Source organism: Chelonoidis abingdonii, chromosome 17, assembly GCF_003597395.2.
Source record: "Chelonoidis abingdonii isolate Lonesome George chromosome 17, CheloAbing_2.0, whole genome shotgun sequence".
In the NCBI taxonomy this organism is placed as follows: domain Eukaryota; kingdom Metazoa; phylum Chordata; order Testudines; family Testudinidae; genus Chelonoidis; species Chelonoidis abingdonii.
The window spans coordinates 20,582,845-20,602,869 of record NC_133785.1 but is presented as its reverse complement, the minus strand read 5'-3'; the positions used below and the strand labels follow the sequence as shown (position 1 = coordinate 20,602,869).

The 20,025-nt window shown below is 43.2% G+C and overlaps 2 protein-coding genes across 3 annotated transcripts in view; one reads left to right on the top strand and one right to left on the bottom strand.

Moving 5' to 3' along the window:
- CHCHD4 (coiled-coil-helix-coiled-coil-helix domain containing 4) overlaps positions 1-20,025 on the top strand; it is a 352,177-nt gene that overhangs the window by 315,793 nt on the left and 16,359 nt on the right. The window contains exon 2 of one of the 2 annotated variants that reach the window (XM_075073205.1): positions 17,035-17,089. In XM_075073205.1, coding sequence (XP_074929306.1) covers positions 17,068-17,089 — 22 coding nt within the window. In that variant the 5' untranslated portion in view covers positions 17,035-17,067. Of the gene's footprint in view, positions 1-16,798; positions 17,090-20,025 lie in introns of those variants that run through there. The other variant, XM_032784310.2, reaches the window with a different exon arrangement.
- On the bottom strand, positions 1,139-16,573 carry TMEM43 (transmembrane protein 43). The gene is made up of 12 exons (XM_032784309.2): positions 16,340-16,573; positions 15,263-15,412; positions 13,363-13,497; positions 12,025-12,119; positions 11,406-11,455; positions 9,929-9,998; positions 7,794-7,864; positions 7,465-7,586; positions 6,654-6,728; positions 6,460-6,561; positions 4,598-4,715; positions 1,139-3,402 (listed from the first exon to the last, which is right to left on the bottom strand). The coding sequence occupies exons 1-12, from the start codon at positions 16,349-16,351 to the stop codon at positions 3,200-3,202; spliced, it is 1,203 nt and encodes a 400-aa protein (XP_032640200.1). The 5' UTR covers positions 16,352-16,573; the 3' UTR covers positions 1,139-3,199.

Here is a 20,025-nt window from a genome sequence, read left to right as displayed (position 1 = left end):
CATCAGCAGTATCATCAGTCCTGAGTGTTCAAAACACGTACATTTGGGTTTCTTTACATTCTGCTCTTGGAGCTTTTAGGGTTCATATTAAACTTTTTTTTAAACGAAAGCTGAGATTCTCAGGTAGTGACTTGACTGCAGATGAGGCTTCAAGAAAAACTCTACATATTGCAAGATTTGACAATACTGCAGTAATTACCAGAGGTCCCTTCAGGGTCTGGGTCCTCCTGTGCAAAGGACATTTTCAGTGTCAGGGGCAGAATCCAGCTCTCATTGAAATTTGGGAGTCTTTCCATTGATTTAAATAGGCCTGAAATGGAGTGACAACTAGGCATAAATGGAAGATGACTCTGGAATCCATTGCATGGTCAACCAATATCCTAGATCTAACAGAGCTTCATGTAGATTGAATTTTGGACTGTCACTGGTGGAGGTTTCTATCCTGTACAACCAGCATAAGAAATTTTATTGCTGTAGTTGTTACTGTAAAAACCTTGGTTGTATATGTGCAATTCTGGCTACGTTGCTTAAAAAGAAAATGCACCTCCTCTTACGTGGAGTTTTGCTTCGTTATTTATGTGTACAAAGTAAGCTATTAGGGATCCATACTTAAAATTGTTCTGATTGTAGAATGAAGCCAAAGCCCTTTAAATATTTAGTCTAATGGAACTAGAACCATTACCATAGTTCTAGTTCCATTGTATAATGCCTTTCAAAGAGTTGTGGTGGAGGTAGGAATGTTGCTGCAGTTAAATAAGGAAATGTATGCCAAGGTTTAAGCAACTTGCTCAAGGCCTCACAGCAAGTCTGTGGCAAACTAGGAAACAGACCCTGTCTCCAAGTTCTGGTGCTCTTAAACTACTCCACCATGCTACCGCTAGTATAGATAAAGTATCTTACCATGGATACTAGTAATTCAGGTAATATGAACATGCCTCCTGATAGTGAAAAATTTGAATGCAAATCTACAATTAAACAGTTGCCTTTTTCTTTAGTGTAGTTTTAGCAATGGGCTTGTTTGTCTACAAGCTGTATGTCTCACTGTATTTAACAGTCTCCAGAAGAGTTCAGACCAGCTGTGGTTACAGCATCTTTAGCATCAAAGCCCAGTTACAAAACCCGAACACACACTTAACCATCTGAGAAACTTTTTTTTAATAAAACATACAAAAGTTCAGCACTTCCACAGAAAACTATTTCAAGAGTCTCCATTGTACAGTAGCTGAATGCTGGTTGGGGTTTAAGTTTTGAAAGTACAGGTTCAATATGTTGTTCCCCAAAAGGAAAACACAATTTGAGGTACTAGAAGATATACTGCAATGATTAAGTAGCAGACAAACACACACTGCATAAGTTTATTAATAGACTATTTGTATATCCAGGCAACCTGCCTAGGAGCCTGTTCCAACTGACTTCATTAGGGGCAGAATAGGGCCCTAGAGACTTGAAACTGAACCAATATTGGCTGGATACCAACAGGAATAAAAGGGCACCACTTAACACTGATTGTTCATTCAAGAAGCAACTGCCCAAAGTTCTACTTTACAAGCCATTCTACTTAATAGTTTTGTGCAAAAAAAAACTTTCAAAAATTGCCCCATCACCAAGCCTTGAATTCTCATCTTGTAGCCAACTTTTGAATAGTCCTTGGGCTGTTAAATAAGTTACTAATGCTAATAAACCTAGTACCTAAGTAATTGATTTTAAAATCACATGGCCTGATTCCTTAAATATGTTGACTGTATGTGTTAAGTGGATTTAAGGACTATACCTTCCACATTCCTCAGCTTTGGTGTAGTTTCTCCTGTTTAACTTAAAGATCCCAAGCAAGCAAAATCCCCTTCTTCATTAGATATATTCAAGTAAAATATTGTAGCAAGGGGAAGGAAGCTTTTGAAAACCAAGGTTGAGGTCAGCGAGCTGCCACGGTCCTGCTTTGTGCATGGAATTAAGTATTCTTAAACAACAGTTGTGCTTACAAAAGTGGAAGCACAGGAAAAGACAGGCCGAAAAACAGCCCTAAGTTGTTAGAAGCAAATACACTTTTTAAAATACAGAAAGGGTTCTAAAAACACAAATACTGGTGTTGGCAGAAAAATGCCAACATGAATCAATGAGAGGTTAGATGTGGAGTTGCTTCCACTGCACCCCCCCGGCCCCAATATGACAAACCCTAACATTTAGGTTACTAACATTTACAAAATATTAACTAATTTTTTTAATTTCAATTAAGGTGTTTAAGTATGAGGCAGTTGTAAACCCTGCAGGAAAGTGTTTAAATCCAAACAATACATCTTATACAAGTACTGTTTGTTTCTCATGCATCTTTCATTAGCCAAATGAAGTGAAATAAATGGGAAAACAAGAATTTACACTAGTTTTACAGGTTACATCAGTTCTTAGTTTCAAATTATAATTTTGACTTTAGACTATCCCTTTAAGCAGGTGAAATTTGAAATCAGTTTTAAAGTTTTACAAAACAAAAGTAGACATGCTAGCAACTTTGGGTGCCCAAATGAGACAGCTTCCAGGGTTCTGATTCTGAGTAGGTGATGACTCATCCCTTTCTGAAAGTCAGGCCCCTTTAAAAGGTAACAAGTTGAGCAGCCAAAATCACTTATTACTTTTGAAAACCTTACACATTATACCTGGCTTTCTAACTACTGAAAACAAATTAAATGCATAACACAGCTTTCACTCAGGTGCAAGCAGCATTTTGTCTATAAACATGCATTTCAAAACATTGTCACATAAGTATATTTGTCTGTACATAAGAAAATAGAGGGAATAGTTAAATGACAGGCAGGCACACAAGATCTGCTAGAGATTGCATATCATGGATTGCTTAATTAAATCTGTCCATATTCCCCTGTAAACAGCACACACCATTGTTCTTTTAATAAGTAAGGATTGGCAAAATAGTTAAGTAACAAATGCTGCTTCCTCCTCTAAATACACAGAATATCACCCACTTCAAAGTGCAGCTTCTACAGTTACATTTTCCCATGGATGTATAATAAGCATAAAAAAATTGCATCTCGGTCTCCTACTGGACTCTCTGGTGCAGGGAGTCAAGATTCTGAACTGTAATGTGCCTTAAGCATGTCGTAATAGCTTGAAACATGATAAATGCACTGGGCTTCAAAGGATTAAAAAAACAGGTCCAAGTACAAGGGAAAAAAACGGAATTCTTCCATCTTCATTGATGCTTCTTTGGCGGAACCCGGGATTTTGCAATCACAATAGGAATAGCAGACAGCAACCCAATCAGTAGAGCCCATAGTGGGCGGTAGAAGAGCCATCCCACAGAAATAGTTAGCAGGGAGAGTGAGGTGGCTATACAAAAAGCAAAAGCTTTAAGTCCAATATTAACCAGATCTCGAACAACAGGAAACCAATCCACTGTGGTTAGAAAGAAAAATTAAACATAAAATGAAACATTTGACAATGTGAACAACTGTAAGATTTAATATTGCTAAAAATTTGTGGTTAGAGTCCCCATCCAGCTGCCAGTGAAATCAACGGAAAGACTTCCATCCACTTCAATGAACAATGGATAAGGTCTTTCCACAGTCCTTTCAGTCAGAGGATCTCAGATCACTTTACAAACACTGACAAAGAAAGCCTCAACATCTCTGGGAGGCAGTTAAGGGTCTCTCTCTATCTGAAGAGAAGGGGAATGTCAGGCAAAGTAGTTACAAGATACAACAGTAATTGTATGGCAGAGCTGGGAATAGAATCCAAAGCCTCCTAATGGCCGAGCCTGTCCCATAGCTACAAGGCCATCCTTCTACTTACATTTAAAATACATGGGATAGATGTGTGTGAAAGTCACAAGAGGAAAGACTAGGTATAACTGGTCACATTTCACTGAGAACAGGAAATTGCATAAAACTTCCCTGAAGAGTCTCAAGAACCAAGAATGTTTCTCTCAAAATATGGGACAGATGCTATTTCAGAACAAGAGGTAGCTCTGGAATTCAATTTATGCAAGTTTAATGTAAAAACCACTCTTTTGCCAAGTTTCTTCTTGTAACATTTGCCTTAAACTAAAATACAAATAATTCAAGGACCATCTTTTTGTTGTGTGTTTGTACAGCAGCTAGCACAGTGCTGGCCTGGGACTCTAGGCATTATTGCAATACAAACCACCACAACAATTCAGATTTCAGACACAGCAGTTCTATATTTGGAATCAACAGCAGGTCTGATAGAGATGCATGGGGAAAGTCTTTAAAGAACCTGCTCAGCTTGTGTTATCAGTCTCTGACTTTGGTAAGCACAGGGTAAGCATCCGCTGGGGACTAGACTGTGAGACATGACCATGAATTGTGACCTAATCCACATTTTAAATTACATGGGTTCAAGTCTCAAAGTTCTGATCCAGATTTCATACACCCACAAAGCAGATGTTTCGATCTCAGATTTTGGTTCTGATCTTTACTGACTGAGAGGCCAATAGCAAAGTTCAGATTCCGATTCAAATTCTCCCCACAAAAAATTCATTTTTGTGTGTTGGTCATTTTATCATTAGGATCCAGTGTTTTCAGTCAGGTCCCACCTCTAAACCGAGCTCTTTTTCTAGTAACAGACTTACCCAAAGTGTAAAGGATTCTGGTCATAAGGTTGATGCCTACAAACATCGCCAGCCAGCCAGCTGCACGGAGAGCCCATGTCTTCATGGTGTTACTTTCATGCTCTTTTTGAAACACCTCCTGAAACTCAAACACTGTTATACATTGCTCATTTCTGGGTTCCTTCAAGCCTCAAATCCTGCTGCTTCCCGAACCTTATGAATAAATACATCACAGCTGATCATGCTTGGAAATATTAATGCTTCCCAAGAGATACAGGGCCATTTGCAATACTATTTTGGTGGCTAAAATGTGGCTTTTTTCCTCCCTCAACAGCAGCCCAACATGTTACAGCAGTGGTCAAAGGGCAGGGCCAAGTGCATCTTTGTGGAGTTCTAACTTGGTCCACAACATTTTCTGTCACACCTTATGACTAAAGGTGAGGAAGGACACACCTGAAAAGTGCACAACTGTTGTTGCTGATGAACTCAAATAAGGAGCATCCATTTCCCTATCAAGAAAGAATCAGATGACCATTTAATCAAAAACTAGTGTGTTTACACCTCTGTAAAGATTGCTGCCTTCTCTCTCTCCTTATTCAAACACATGCACTAAAATCAGCAACCTCCATTGGGACCAGAGAAAATTGTAAAAGCTGCATATTAATTATTGTTGTTTTTATTCAGAAGAGATGCGTGTGTTTTGCTGACTAGAAACGTGGGCATGTTTCAAAAACAAGACACTGCCTAGCAAACAGTTTTAGTAAAGGAGATTTTCAGAACGACATGTACTACATTCATGAATTAAGTTCACAGGTGCTTTGAGATGCTCTGCAACTGCTTATAAAGATTTTATAGTAGTAAGACACCTCCTGGAAACTACTTGTATTCTGTTTGGACCAATTTCGACATCGGTGGTGTCTCAGTTTCTGCTGAAGTTAAAATGTATTAAGGTTCACATCTTACAATGAAAGCTGTTACTATTTCTTATCTCTTTCCAGATCAACCTGATGCAAGAGCCAGTTCACCTGCTTATGGGAACTCAAATACTTGGCATCAAGGATCTTTGCAGCATGGCACAAAACAATCACTAATGGAAGCCAGTCTGCCAAGTGAATCACCGAACTGCTGGAACATGCAGGGTTTACTGGAACCGAGTTAGTTGCCTACCCAACTTTATTAACAATAATTGTATTTAATGTCTAGGTCCCTTAAAAGGGAAGGATTTTGGAAGGTGTGGGGGTGGAATTACAGGCTTTATTGAAGAACTAACTTTTTAAAATACCACCTTTAGAAAGTATGTGGGTGATCATGAAACAAACAGATGGCAAACAATGGGGTGGGGGCAAGGAATTTACAACAGAGCTGTCGTAGCTGAGTTGGTCTCAGGACATGAGAGAGGCAAGATGGAGGAGGTAATATCTTAGGTCCATTAACAGACATTACTGTACCCACAGTCACTCTCTCATTTACAGCAGAAGTAAGCAGTAGCAGAAGGAAGTTATTTTGTGTGGTAACTTTAGCCACAAATCACTATTTAATGAGCAAGAATGAAACAGTCAAACTGGCTGCTGCTAATAGGGTAAGAGTACACAGAGCAAAGGTTAGGCATACACAAAGACCAGGGTGGGGAGGATGAGGGAGGTGGACATGGGCTCACAACTTTCTTGCCCTCCAGCAGTAAGATTAGAGGCAGGAAAAGGGAATACTCAGACCAGATTTCTCCTGTCCAGTAGCAGACTGGTAATTTACCACCCGATCTTTCCCCTGCAAATGGAACGTGAAGAGGGAGGAAACTCACTCTCCCATTCCCTGCTTCTTGCTACCTCCTCCAGTTTCAGTGCTCACTGTCTCCAATAGTTTACTCATGCTGCGGGATAACTCACCTCAGCAGAGAGATCGCCAGGATAAAGAATCTGCAGAATGTCTCCAGTCTTGGTTTGGTACGAAATCAACTGGTCCCCTTGCTGACGAGCAATCACGGTCACCTTACAAGAGGCAGAAGAACCAATCAAAGAGCTTTACTTATTACAGCACTGGGGCCTTAAGGAGAAAATTACTGGAGAATCTGAAGATTTACCACATCTGCTGGGCCACGGTGGGACTTGTCTCCGCTCAGACCCGCATAGAAGAATGAAACACGAAGGTCTCCTACCTGAAAATAGGGAAATCATCGTAAGTTAATGAAGATTTACTTCAACAAAAGATTCCCAGCAAAGCCTCTCTGCACAGGAATGTCATGGGAGGATGATGTGCCATAAAGCTTTGCACCAGCATGTGGCACAGCCAGGTAGGATTCTTGGGTTGTGATTTTTCCAGGCTGAGTTGGCAGAAGGGGAAGCCTGCAGAGACAGCACAGCTCCAGTCCCAAAGGAGAGCAAGCTTTATGCCACTTTCCCCTCTGTCTGATTTAGGAGCTGAAAGGAAGGAGTCCCAAACAGTGTTACAGCTAGCTCTCCTCAGCCGCAGGCGGGCAGTGCCAGCCAGCAGTGACCTGGCTCACTCATTACTGCGCTCAGTTCACTTGCACTGAGCAGACCTAACTCAGACAGACACCGATGAAACTCACCTATGTGAGAACAGCAGTAGCCCTGCTCCTGTTTCTTTCAATTTAAAAGCATCTTCTTAGCCTGTCAGTCTAACATGCAGGAAGAAGACACTCAAGAAGAGAAAGGAGGGCAGGATCAGACGCTCCTTTGATATACAGAAATTAATCACTCTTCACTCTGCAGTCAGAGCTAAGCTGGCAAGCTGCTCAGCACTATGACTTCCATTGATTTCAATGGGAGATGAGAGTGGTGTGCAGCTTGCAGGATAAAACCCTACTTTTTCTTCAATGAATAGATTTTAGTTGTTGCCTTGATGGCCTTTGCAAAGCCCCTTCATCTTACTTCTGGACGCTCAGGATTCTCGCTGTGATAAAAGTAGTCTCCTCTTCGAGTAATGTCAGCATGCGGATCCTCCAATTTCGACAGGCTCATCTGCTTAAAATTGTCAATTTTCTCAGTAAGACCTGAGCAGAATAAAGAGCCAAATGTAGGTCTCAGGTGGCACATTGACTTCAGGATCCATTTCGTTAGCCCTAGACAGCCATTTAAAAGTCTGCCATCCCAAAGGGTAATGAACCAAAAGTCATCCACAGTGCAACTCCAGTGAGCTTAATAGTGTTACACCAGAGATGAACTTGACCCAGTGAGTATTTATTAAAAACATCCCTTACCTTTTGAAAGAAAGAAACTGCCCACCTGGACATCAGGAGCAATTGCAGTGAAAGATTCCACAGCCATGGCACTTGGGGAAAGAAATAACCTCTGTATAAATTCGAGTATTATGAGCACAGTTGACCAACAATATAGAATACCCAGAAGCACAAAATACTGTACACATACTGATAGGACAGAGAGACAAAGACCTGTGAGTGTAAGAGTGTCCTTGAGAATTAAATAACTGCCATGATGTAAAGATAAATATGTTAGAAGATTGTTAGGTGCTCAGATACTACAGTAATAGGACCATTAGTAGTTACTAACCTCAGAAGGGGCAATTATGATCATCTGGTCTCATTCCTGCATAACACAGGTCAGAGAATTAACAGGTGATTTTTCACACCTAGTCCATAACTTCTAGTTGAGCTAGAGCATCTCTTTTAAAAAGCCATTTAAGACTTCACATAATGAAGAATCCATCACATCCCTAAGTAACTTGGTCCAAGGGTTAATTACCATTATGATTTAAAAAATGAATCTTATTTTTAAGTCTGACTTTGTCTAGCTTTAGCTTCCAGCCACTGGATCGTGCTATGCCTTTGTGTCTAATAAATTAAAAAGCCATCTATCAGAAATCTTCTCCCCAAGTTGGTACTTAAAAACCATGATCAAGACATAGGAGTAGCTGAAGTCTCAGTAGTTCTGGAAGCACTTACACATGTGCTTAACTTTACTACCATAAACAGGTCCATTGATAACTCGTGGTAGTAAAACAAACACACACGTGTAAGTGTTTGAAGGCTCAAAGCCCAAGATACATATAGAGAGAGCACCTTATAAAAGAAAGAATAAATTCAAAGACCGTATCTTTTTCCTACAAACTGTTTCTTAGAATTTGAGTCTCTCTTACACTTGTAATAGCTAATGAGGGGATAAGGCACTTTGACACATTTAAAACCAACTTGAAAGACATAGGTTCCCATTAGAAAGGCATGAACTGTAAATTTTAGTGTTCAAATCAGTGGATTTGAGTCAGGCACGTAACTCATTTACAATGGCATTCACAGCTTTTATGGCTTGCACCATTTGACTCTGTGCTGCTACATATTTTATTGTTATTCCTATGGCAGCCCTACAAGCAGAATGTGATTTGCTTTCAAATAATAATCTTAATGATATATCTGGTTGGAAAATGTCAAGAAAAAAATAAAGGAAAACTGACACATAACAGTCCCTCCACCCTGCCATGTTTTTTGACCAGCTCTAAGTTGTTTGCATTGCTCACGGTGTCAGTTTTTTTAAAATACATTGAATATATTGGAAACAAAATTCCACTTGCATAAAAATGCTTCAGTTTATGGGACATTTGTGAAAGTCCAAATCTCCAAAGCAAAGATGCAGAGATTTTGCAAAACCCCAAATGCCCATTTTCCCACCTATCCATATAAACATTCTTTGCCACATCACACCACTGGAAAATGCTCAAATACTACCATGTTGAGAGTGGTATAAGAAACTGTATGGAATATTATTTGTTTTACCATAGTTCTTAGGAGCTTGTGAATCAGAACCCCACTGTGGTAGGCACTGTACAAACACAGGACAAAAAGAAGATCCCTGCCCCAAGGATCTTCCAAGAATAACTCAAAAGATAATAATTCAATAAGTCAAAATTTGGCAGCAAGGAGTAATTAAAAATAAATTATGCCTTGAGTGACTGACACAAACAAATCTGTGATTTTGCATATGCGCTGTCAAAAGCTGCGTGCACTATTGCATCTGGCATGACAATCACATGGGATGTCATTCTATTTTTGTATTTTTAATAGTTCCATGCTTCACTGGTGGATTATGAAAGTCAGAAAGGAATCCTTTCTAGTTTTCATACTTGGTGGCAGCACACCCTAGAGGCACAAAAATACAGTTGGAAGTCAGGAAGACCCCCTGCCTATTAATTATTAGCTATAATATAAATAACTTCATCTTGGCTCCACTGTTGATTCACTGTGGTACCCTACTGTGTCTGTACCTCAGTTTCCCCACCTATAAAATAGCAATAATTCTCACCTACCTCAGAGAGTGCTGTAATGATTAGTCAGTTAGCATGTGTATCAAATTCAAAATATTATATTACAGAAGTCAGAATTACCTGGGGTTTTTATGGCCAATCTCTCGATCAAAGTTTCTGCTGTTCACAACTTCTGATTTCCATTCAGTGTCTAAGGAAAATGGGATAGAAGTTGGGAAGAGAAGAATTAAAAACACTAAAATCAAGAATGTTCTGCTTAAATGCCAGAGAAGGAGACGACAAATTTTAGACACGGTGCCTTATACCTGCAGTAACATTCTTTACACCAAGATGTATATTTAAAAAGGTACCCTATATATACACCAGTGTCTCACGACGTATTTCTAAAGGAATGGAAGGATTTAGGGAAAGTCTACTCGGTGTGAAATCCTGGCTCCACTAAAGTCAATGGGAGTTTTGACACTGAGTTTAGTGGATCCAGGATTCCACCCCAGTTCCCATCACTGGATGATTTCTGGCTGGCTGAGAAAGGGATAACTGTTCTGCTGGAACAAGCTGATTCAGTGTGGTGATACAGCAGACAGAGAGGGGAAGAAGCCCCAGTAGGACACAAAGTTGTGCTACTGTCTTCACCACAAAGAAACATAAAGCAGCTTCTTGAGATTCTCAGTAATGGCTCTGGCAGTTTCCTTCTTACTCCTGCAGCATTATAATCTCTTCCCTCTTCTTTGTGCAGCTCATCTGCTAAATAAGGAAAGCTCCATGTTTCCATGCAGGGACAAAGACAAAGCAAGGGATCCACATTAAAGGGTGAAGTGGGGGTGCTTGCATGGAATGCTCTCATGCATGACCTACTGGCAACTATTGGATGGAACACACCAGTCCAGTCTATATTAGTTCCCTTCTGATGTGGGGCAGCTCCTTTAGCTGACAGCCACAGTTCTGGTCCTGATGTAACGCCGTATCAGGGGCTCTATATTCCAACAGGCTGATGGTATTTTTTTATAATCATGTACATGGATTGTTACATACCCACATTACATGCCCATGTGCTTGAATCAGGGACAAATGAGGCTCAGAGATTAATCTCCTGAGATGTGATGCCTCAGAGGATTTGTTTTCTGCCATCGGGTAGCTCAGAATAAGAGGAAAATAATCCTCTCTACTGCTTCTGCCAGATGTGCATTATAGTTTTTGCCAAATGCTTGTCAAAAGGCGGAGGCACTCAAGATACTGGGCGTTTCCACTGGCTGACACCACTGCCTGAGCAGTCTCTCAATACATTACATATACAGTATGAAGTACACATGCCATTCCTCCCAGTCACCCGCTCTGACTATCCAAGCTTGTAGACATTTTGGGATTTCTAGGTTATTCATGAACAGCGTCCCAGTTTGTTCCTCGTCTCAGTTACCTCATGGAACAAAGTCTCTGCCATTTGCTAAGGGAGCATGGAATGAATCTTTCCCTGTTCCTCCAAACCCCTTTCCTCTCTTCCTAGTAGGGAACTATAGGACTTATTTTTAAATCAGCATGCAAACCACATTTTGATTCAAAGGGGGAGAAGCACTTTTGTACTGTGCATTGATAAACTTACTATACGAATATCTTGTTTCTTTCTTAATTTCGCCATTCTCCTCATATTCTCTGCAGAAGAAAACACACACAGCATGAAGGTCAGGACAGGGCCCACCGCACAAGTGAAACTTAAGGAAGCCAATGGGAAACCAAACACAAGCCAAAAAACTTATTTTTAGAATGAAGTGAACGTTTCCCTAAATAATGGATTCTGAACAGCAAGGTCAGGGGGGATCCTGCAGACAGGTATCATGAAGTGGCACACACCTTGCCTTTCTCATATAGCTAACTAGAAGGGAGGTGTCTACTAGATTAGTGGTGGGGAGCCCGATATGGAGGAGCCTAAGGAATATCAGAAAATAGAAGGTAAAAGCCACAGTTGTAGCTTAGATTTCAAGAGGTCTGATATAGTACACTGCTGGAGGTTTTTGGGATTCTCCTGCAATTGGATCCACCCGCACAGAGCTCATTACAGTATTGGGGCCATAATCACTAAACCAAAATTAAATGAAATTGTGAAAACTCAAGGGCTCTAGGGCCATCACTTTACAAAAAAAAGAGTTAATTAGCCAGTGCCTTTTCCTTACATTGTGATTGGATTCTAGTAAGAAGTCAAAATAATGAGCCTAATGACTTACTTGGAGTCTTCATATTCTACCCACTGATACATTTCCACCTGACGTTTCAGTTTGACAGCCTGGATGGAGAGCCCATAGCTGGGATCAAACAAAGGCTATAGGATATAAATAAAATACAAGTCAGTCAAAAAGGCTGTATCTCAGACAACTTCAAACTGCACCTTTTCATTATTGATTCCAGCAGAGCAGATACTTGTGAATTTATCTTGGGGAGAGCTCACTTTATTGTGATGAAAAAGTAAAGGGGATGCCATGTAAAATTTTTCCTTCAAAAACACTCTGAAATAAAAATTAAAAGAAAAAGGCCCTGGTGACATGCAGCAAGACAGATGATGGAATAAAAGTGTAACAATGCATCAGGAACAGTTATTTCTCTGAATTTCTATGCTGTAGCTTCTTTCATCTGAGGATCTTAAAGATTTTACACACATTAATTAAGTTTCCCAAAACCACGTGATAAGAAAGTAAGTATCTCCATTTTATGGATGAGACACCACATTTATCAGTCAAAAGTATGTGAAATTCCATGAAGCCACAGAGACATCTCAGTGACGGATAGGATGTAAAAACCTTAAAAAACAGGGAGGACTACACCCTATCTGCTTATACTACTGGTGAATTTGACCTGAAGAATCCAAGATAGCAAGTCACTGGCACAGCAAGGAAATTGAGGCAGGATTCCTGATTCTCATTTCTAACCATTAAACCAGTGTTTCCCAAAACTTGGGACGCCTCTTGCTTAGGGAAAGCCCCTGGTGGGCCGGGCCAATTTGTTTACCTCCGCGACCGCGGGTCCAGCCTGGCCACGGTTTGCTGCTCTAGGCCAATGGGAGCTGCTGGAAGCCGTGTGGGCAGCTCCCATTGGCCTGGAGCAGCAAACCGTGGCCAGGCTGGACCCGCGGTCACAGAGGTAAACAAACCGGCCCGGCCCACCAGGGGCTTTTGCTAAACAAGCGGCATCCCAAGTTTGGGAAACACTGCATTAAATCATGCATGAACCCATTTGAAAAGAACCTTTTGTTCTTTTCTGCTGGCCGCTATTCCATCACATTCTCTCTTGCAAAAAGAGCTGACCACAAACAACATCACTATCTCTAGACTAACCCAGAAGATGCACAGCCTCTGCAGCCTAAAGATCCTCAGGACTTTGTGTCTTCAGGAATGCACAGCTGGCTCCCAAACACACAGCACAAGAATAGGGAGGAACATTTTCAGATGGGAGGTTTACAGCCCACAGTAGTATTTCATATCAAGCAAGCATGGGTTTAATCTGGCAGTAAAGAGTTTTCCTTCCTTTTAGTTTATGCATTATTTTCAAACCAACTATTGTTTATTTACCTTTGATGTTCTAAGGGCACCTGACAAGTGCACTAGTTTTCCCTCATTCTGCTGAGACACACTGTGAATATTGTCAAGAGGGACCACAAGAGAAAGCCCCTCATCAAGGGAAGTGGCTGTCTTCAAAGCTCGTCCCTGTAGTCAATTAAAAGAGAAAAAAGAACATGTTGAGGTAGAGTCACAGAGTGTCACTTTGTTAGTTTAGTAGGAGTTGGGGCCATAGCTTCCATGAAGCGCTAATAGGTTCAGCCTCCATGCATGTAACCAAGGAACACATCTGCACTTCCAAGCTGTCACAATCTTATGTATGATACTTACTTAAGAGAGTAGTACTTATTTGTGAAGCTAACCCCACAGATGTTAATGGCATTACTCATGTGCACGGGGATTATTCCCATGAGTAAGAGTTTGTGGGATAATCAGACTAGCAATAACAAGTGGCACCCTAAAAAAAAACAAAAAAGACCCAATATCCACACATGTAGTTCTACCGAAGAAAACAGAACTGCTCTTGATTTACACTGGCATGAGAGCTCAATCCAGCAATCTTTATGCATGTAACACTCACAATGACTTTGATGGACTTTGCAGGCACATACAAGTTGCAGGCTAAAACCCTGAAATTACTCCTGCTCCCCTTTTACCTTACCTGTTGTTTTTGAATAACTGCAATGGTGGTACCATTGTGAGTCTGTTCCACTGTCCAATTGTTCTGATTTACTATCTAGAAATTTTTTCTTCGCTTTATTTTCAGATTATTGTTCTTGTCCTACAATCTCCTAAACCCGTGAACAGTTCCCTTCCTTCATTTATATAGTGATGGTTAGAAACTATAGATGAAAATCTGAAATACAATTTCACAAAATTCTGCTCCCACTGCAAAATTTCCAACCAGCTCTAAGTATAAATACCTTCAGGGTAACAAATTATGGTCTCAATCCCGCAAACTCTTATGCATGCACTTAACTTTACTATCATGAGTAATCCTGTTGATTTCAATGGGACTTCTCATGGTAGTAAAGTTGAGAACATGCATGTTTGTAGAATCAGGGCCCAAGATCATCCTAGGAATGAATTAAAATAGACAGTTTGACATAATGCACTAAATAACCTTAAGGATAATTTATCTGCCCAGTTTGGCTAGATGTATTCAGTTCCTTTCATGTAATTAGAATTAAACTAACTGAAAATTTAGCCTTGCAATATATCAAGAGAATGAGGAAGCAATGAGAGAGTGAAAACCAGGCTGGATAAAAATGATCACCCCGCTTGCTGATGGTAAGCCATTTTCTGAGACTGGTGAAACAAGCAAGCTAGACAACCTCCAATTTCCATATTCAATAGTGATTTATTCTGTTCTCCTGCAGCACATCAGCTCCCTCCTCACTACAACTGTCTCTTAGCTGTACAGCACAGAGCAGATATTATGTACACAAATGAGGTGCACTAGCACATAGCACACACATGCAAGTCCATGCAAACTCTTCCAATCACACTTGTCATGTGCTGTTGACCCACCTTTCTCCGCACTTCCCAATCAATCGACTCCACTGCCAATACAATATGACTGAGTAAGATAAGATCCATCTCTACGCACCACACTCAGTTCTAGATAAAATCTCCGTATATGGCTCTACATCCCATCTCATATCCCCTTGTAACACCCTCATTTTCTAGGGGATGTTACAGGACCAGGGTGCAATTCAGGCTCTCCAGATACATGCCACCTCTCTCAAGTGTAAATTACTAATGAATCCTGGAGACAATCTGAACAGTTCAGCAACATAGTATTACAAATATTTTAGCAAGAAGAGCTTTGTCTGGAAGAGCACTGGACTTTGGGCATAGAGGTGAACATGGACTTGAAAAGAAATTCAAAGGTCAATAGTGTTTCACTTACCTCATTGGTAAAAAGAAGGTAGAAAGAGAGAGAAAATGCCACAAGTCCAATTAGCATCCCTCCAGCAGTGTCACTGAGTCTCTCCAGAAATCCTGGCTTGGGCTCACTTGTGATTTTAACATTTTCTTTCCTGCTGCTTGTGTCAGAGAACTGGTAAAGAAAAACAAACACTAAATAACTTCTTAGCTAAGGCATAAATTGCTTTGCCACTCAGGGGGTCCCTTGTTTAAAAGGCACATCTGATTTAGAGCAAACCTGATCTTTGTCCCAGTTTAACATTTGTCTCACCTCACTTTTCGTACTTTTAGTTATTTATACCAGAAAAGCTGTAAATAAACTGAGGTTTATTGAAAGAGGTAATTTACACAATAATAGTCCAGTGTATTTTTAAAGCTTCCTGAGATGTTTTGTTAGGTTTCTCATTTTGTGCCAGTAGCACATATTTGGGTGTTGGCAGGTTAAATATATTCCTGGCACCCCTAGTATATAAAAGTGGAGCTGTGACTAATACACAATATTTTACATTACTATGGAATAACTGACAGTATTTTTCAAAAGTAAAGACCTCTCTCCCTCTTATGGAGCATCTTGGGCAATAAATGGAGACAGCTGATTTGATCTAAACAAATATTCTATTGTCTTCAGATTAAAAGCAAGATAATATTGGCGTGGAGGCACTCGGTATTTATATTGGTGGTGAGGAATAGCTAGAAACAGTTTTATAATTGCTTTAGGTAGCTAAAAAAGATGTGCAGGTTTGGGGATTTTTTTTAGAAAATGTTCAGGAAGGGAGTGACCATCCCATCACTTTTTGTTCCAATCTGAGCATTGGCTAGAACACAATTTTTATATCCTACGTGCAAACTGCCTCTTACAACCACACACACGTTTCCCGCACCATGAAGCTGTCCAGTTAAAACACAACACGGTAGAGGGGCGGGGAGACTACGAGGTGTCACCGCGTCCCGGAGGGAGGAGCAGCCAGCGGGCAGGGGCGATTCAGCAGCGGGGGTGGTAAGGGGAGTTATTCCCGGACAGAGAAAGGCTCTCCCCCCCCCCCCGGACTCCCACACTTACGTGCCCGGACATCTTCAGCCTCAGCCGCGCGCGGCTTAAGCCCGGGCTAAGGCAGCAGAGACGGACACCCGAGCCCGCACTGCCCCAAGCTGCGTCCGCTGCCCCGCTCCCCGACGCACAGGCTCCGAGCCCAACGCAGCGAGAAAGCTGCCACCCCAGGGCCTCACTGTTGCATGTAAAACTTTAGCCCGACAGCTAAGCCCTAGAGCAAGGCATGCTGGGAAATGTGGCTCCAAACTGAGAGTTGGCGTCTGGCATGCTGGGAAATGTAGTTTCAAGTTTTGTCGCCGAAAAGCATGCTGGGAAATGAAGTCCATGCATCGTTCGGGCAATCGAATCCGAGGTCTGGCAGAAGTTGGCTGTCACGGGGCACGATGGGAAATGCAGTCCTGGGTCTGTAAGAAGCGCGGCAAAACGCAAAGCACGCCGGGATAGGCAGAAGGGTGGCCCGCAAAGCTCCTGGTCTTTGCTGCGGCCTCCGCTTTCCTAACTGCTCCTCCGTGGAGCTACGGCCGTGAGAGGGCGCCCTCTTCCCAGCCCTCAGGGTCTTGAATACGGCTGTCAATCAGGCGCGGTGCAGGGCAGCTTGGGGTCCTTCTGGGAGCGAGGTGAGAGGTCGCCGTGTGGTCCGCCGGCTGCCGCTGGTGGGGACGGACGGGTCGCTGGCTGGGTCAGTCAGTCGCCGTGGGCCGGAGCTGCGGAGAGACCACCCCACCCTTCCCCTCACCATGTCCTACTGCAGGGAAGAAGGTGCGTGGCGGTGGGGGGCGGGTAAGGGCCTGCGGGGGGTGGCGGTGAGAAGCGCCTGCTCTCAGGGGCAGGTGGGCCCGGGCCGGCGGGCGCTGGGGCTGCGGGCTAGTGGAGGGGCTCGGGAGCGAGAGCACGGGGTGGGGGGGTCACGGTGTAGGGTAGCGGGCCCCCGGAGCTGCGTTCCCGCCAGCACATGGGGACAGGCGGCGCCCTGCGCAGCCATCAAGGGCAGTGCTGCTTCGTGCGCCGTAATTAACAGGTGCAGTGCGGCTGGCCTCGGGGTTTACAAATCAGGAGCCTTTCTCCCCGCCCGTGTTTGCCTTCTGGTTTTTGAGCCTTTAGGGCTTGCTCGTGTCCCATTTTCATGCTTTTTTTTCTCTCTCAATCATGACAGTTAGAGGCTACTTTCATAAAAAATACAATTGAGTCTCTTCATTCCAACAATTGCAGTGTTAAGAAACACATCCGATATCATGAGATTTGTGATAAAATAATGAGAGTTGACAACTCACTGACACAAGATGTCTCTGAGGCCAAGAGTTTAGTAGGTATCAAATAAGGATTAGGCACACATACAGGGCCGCTGGGAGTGGGCTTGGGCCCCGGTGAAAAAAAAATCCCGCCTCCGCAAGGGCCCACCGACTCAGGCCGTGGGCGCCCTTCAGGACCGCCGGGCCCTGCTAATTTGTACCGGCTTCTTCCCCCCTCGCCCGTCAGCCCTGCACACATACTCATGGTAAAAATACCCAGTTATGTTAGACAGTAATAAATAAAATCCTTGTACTATGCAGCACAAGTCATCTTATAGCAGGCGTTAAATAAGAACCTACTCTCAGGGCTCATCATCAGGGTGTCTGGGGGCTTGGGTGAATTCTGAAGCATCCCAACATTCTGCCTTCACCACTTCAGGATTCACATCTCTCTAGTGCAGCATTGTCACACTGTGTAGATAAGACTTAATTGTCCACTCTCTGGTTGCTTTTGACCTTTCTGTGAAGAGCTGGTGCTGTCTGTGCTAGAGATGTAACACTGGGTTATATGATCACTCATTAAATTTAGCATGGTAATTTTTGTGTCTTCTAGCCAGATTGCACTATGGTTGTGGTAGATCTCACTATCTGAGCTAGGTCAGTACTCAGATGGAAGAACAAGGAAAACCCCAAAGTTGCACAGGATGGTGTGTAAGACCTACTGGGGACATGCCTGTTTGGCTCCACATTGACTTGGGTATCCTAGTATGGTGCTGCTGGGTACTGTGCTGTATGAGGCATTACAGAGACCTGACCACCCATCACAAGGGTTGCCAACTTTCTGCTTGCACAAAACTGAACACCCTAGCCCCACCACTTCCCTGAGGCCCCACTTCTGCTCAGTACATTCCCCTCCCTTGGTGGTTTGCTGTCCCCCATCCTCACTCACTTTCACTGGGCTGGGGCAAGGGGGGGGTTAAGGGTTCTAACTGGGAGTGCGAGCTCCAAGGCGGGGCGAGAAATGGGGGCGTTGAGGATGTGGGAGGGGGCTCTGGGCTGAGGCAGGAATTGTGGGGGAGTAAGAGCTATAGCTGGGGGTATGGGCTCTGGGATGGGGCTGGGGATGATGGGTTTGGAGTGCAGGAGCGGGGCTCCAAGCTGGGAGATGGGGCTGAGGGATTCGGAGTGCAGGTAGGGGCTGCGGGTTGAGGCAGGGGGTTGGGGTATGGGAGGGGGTGGGGCTGAGGATAGGGGTTCAAGGTGTGGGAGAGAGCTCTGGTTTGGGGGGGGTGAGCTCTGAGGTGGGCTGGGGATGAGGGTTTTGGGGTGCAGGAGGGGGCTCTGGGTTCGGGGGGGCTTGGGGCACATGCTTACCTCAGGTGGGGCACAGAGAGGGTTCTGCCTGTCCTGGCACCAAGGACCATGCTGCCTCCCAGAAGTGGCCAGCAGCAGGTTTGGCTCCATGTGGCTCTTGCCCACAGGCACCCCCAGCTCCCACTGACCAGGAACCAATCAGTGGGAGTGCAGTGCTGGTGCTTGGGGTGGGGGCAGTGTGCAGAGCCCCATGACACCCCCCCGCACACACACACCCCCACCTAGGAGCCAGGCCTGCTGTTGGCCACCTAGCTCTTAAGGCAGCACAGAAATAAGGATGGCAATATCACAACTTCCCTACAATAGCCAGATTTCACAGTCTGTGACAGGTTTTTCATGGCCAGGAATTTGGTAGGACCCTATATCACACCTACTGCTTCACTGCTAGTCACTAGGCCACTAATCTTGTCATGGAAGGAAAGTAGGTTGTTTTGTCATGATTTTTTCTTGAAAAATCCATGCTGCCTATTCCTTATAACCCTGTTATCCTCTAGGTGCTTACAAATTGATTAATAATTTGTTTGAGTATTATTCATGGCGGCAAAGTTTGACAGAGTGAAGCATTTGCAGTCATGCACTGTACAGTGTTTGAAATAGCAATTGCCATGCTCCACACATTTAACTGATATATTTCAGACACATCAGTAAATGTTTCACCAAACCATATACAGCTTGGAATTTGTATGTGTCCGCTGATGGCAATAACGTTACTGAAAGCCAGGAAAGCCTTAATTTCTAATCCCACCCTCCCTGTTGACTCACTGTGGTAGCTTCATGGAAATGTGAGACAGAAGGGAGACTATTGTATATCACCCTTTCTCTTCCCTCCCAAATGAAGGATTGCTTCCCAATGAAGTTTCCAACACTCCTTTTGGGAGACTATTCTGCAGTCTCATAGACTTCAGTTAGAAAAATTTACTCAGAGAATCATCCTAAATTTCCCCTAAACTTTCCGTTACTCTAGGTCAGTGGTCCCCAACCTTTTTTGTCTGGCGGGCACCAGACGATGAACCACAGAGGGCCGTGGTGGCAGACGAGCATCCGCCAAATTGCCGCCGACAAGCGGCAATGTCAATAGGCATCGCTGCCGAA

What these genes read in the sequence shown, in the direction of transcription:
- TMEM43 (XM_032784309.2), bottom strand. An exon ending in GTAGAATATGAAGACTCCAA is followed by an intron (nt 11,456 to 12,024) that starts GTAAGTCATTAG and finishes TTTCTTCTGCAG; the next exon opens with AGAATATGAGGAGAATGGCG. An exon ending in CAGAATCCTTTACACTTTGG is followed by an intron (nt 3,403 to 4,597) that starts GTAAGTCTGTTA and finishes TTCTAACCACAG; the next exon opens with TGGATTGGTTTCCTGTTGTT.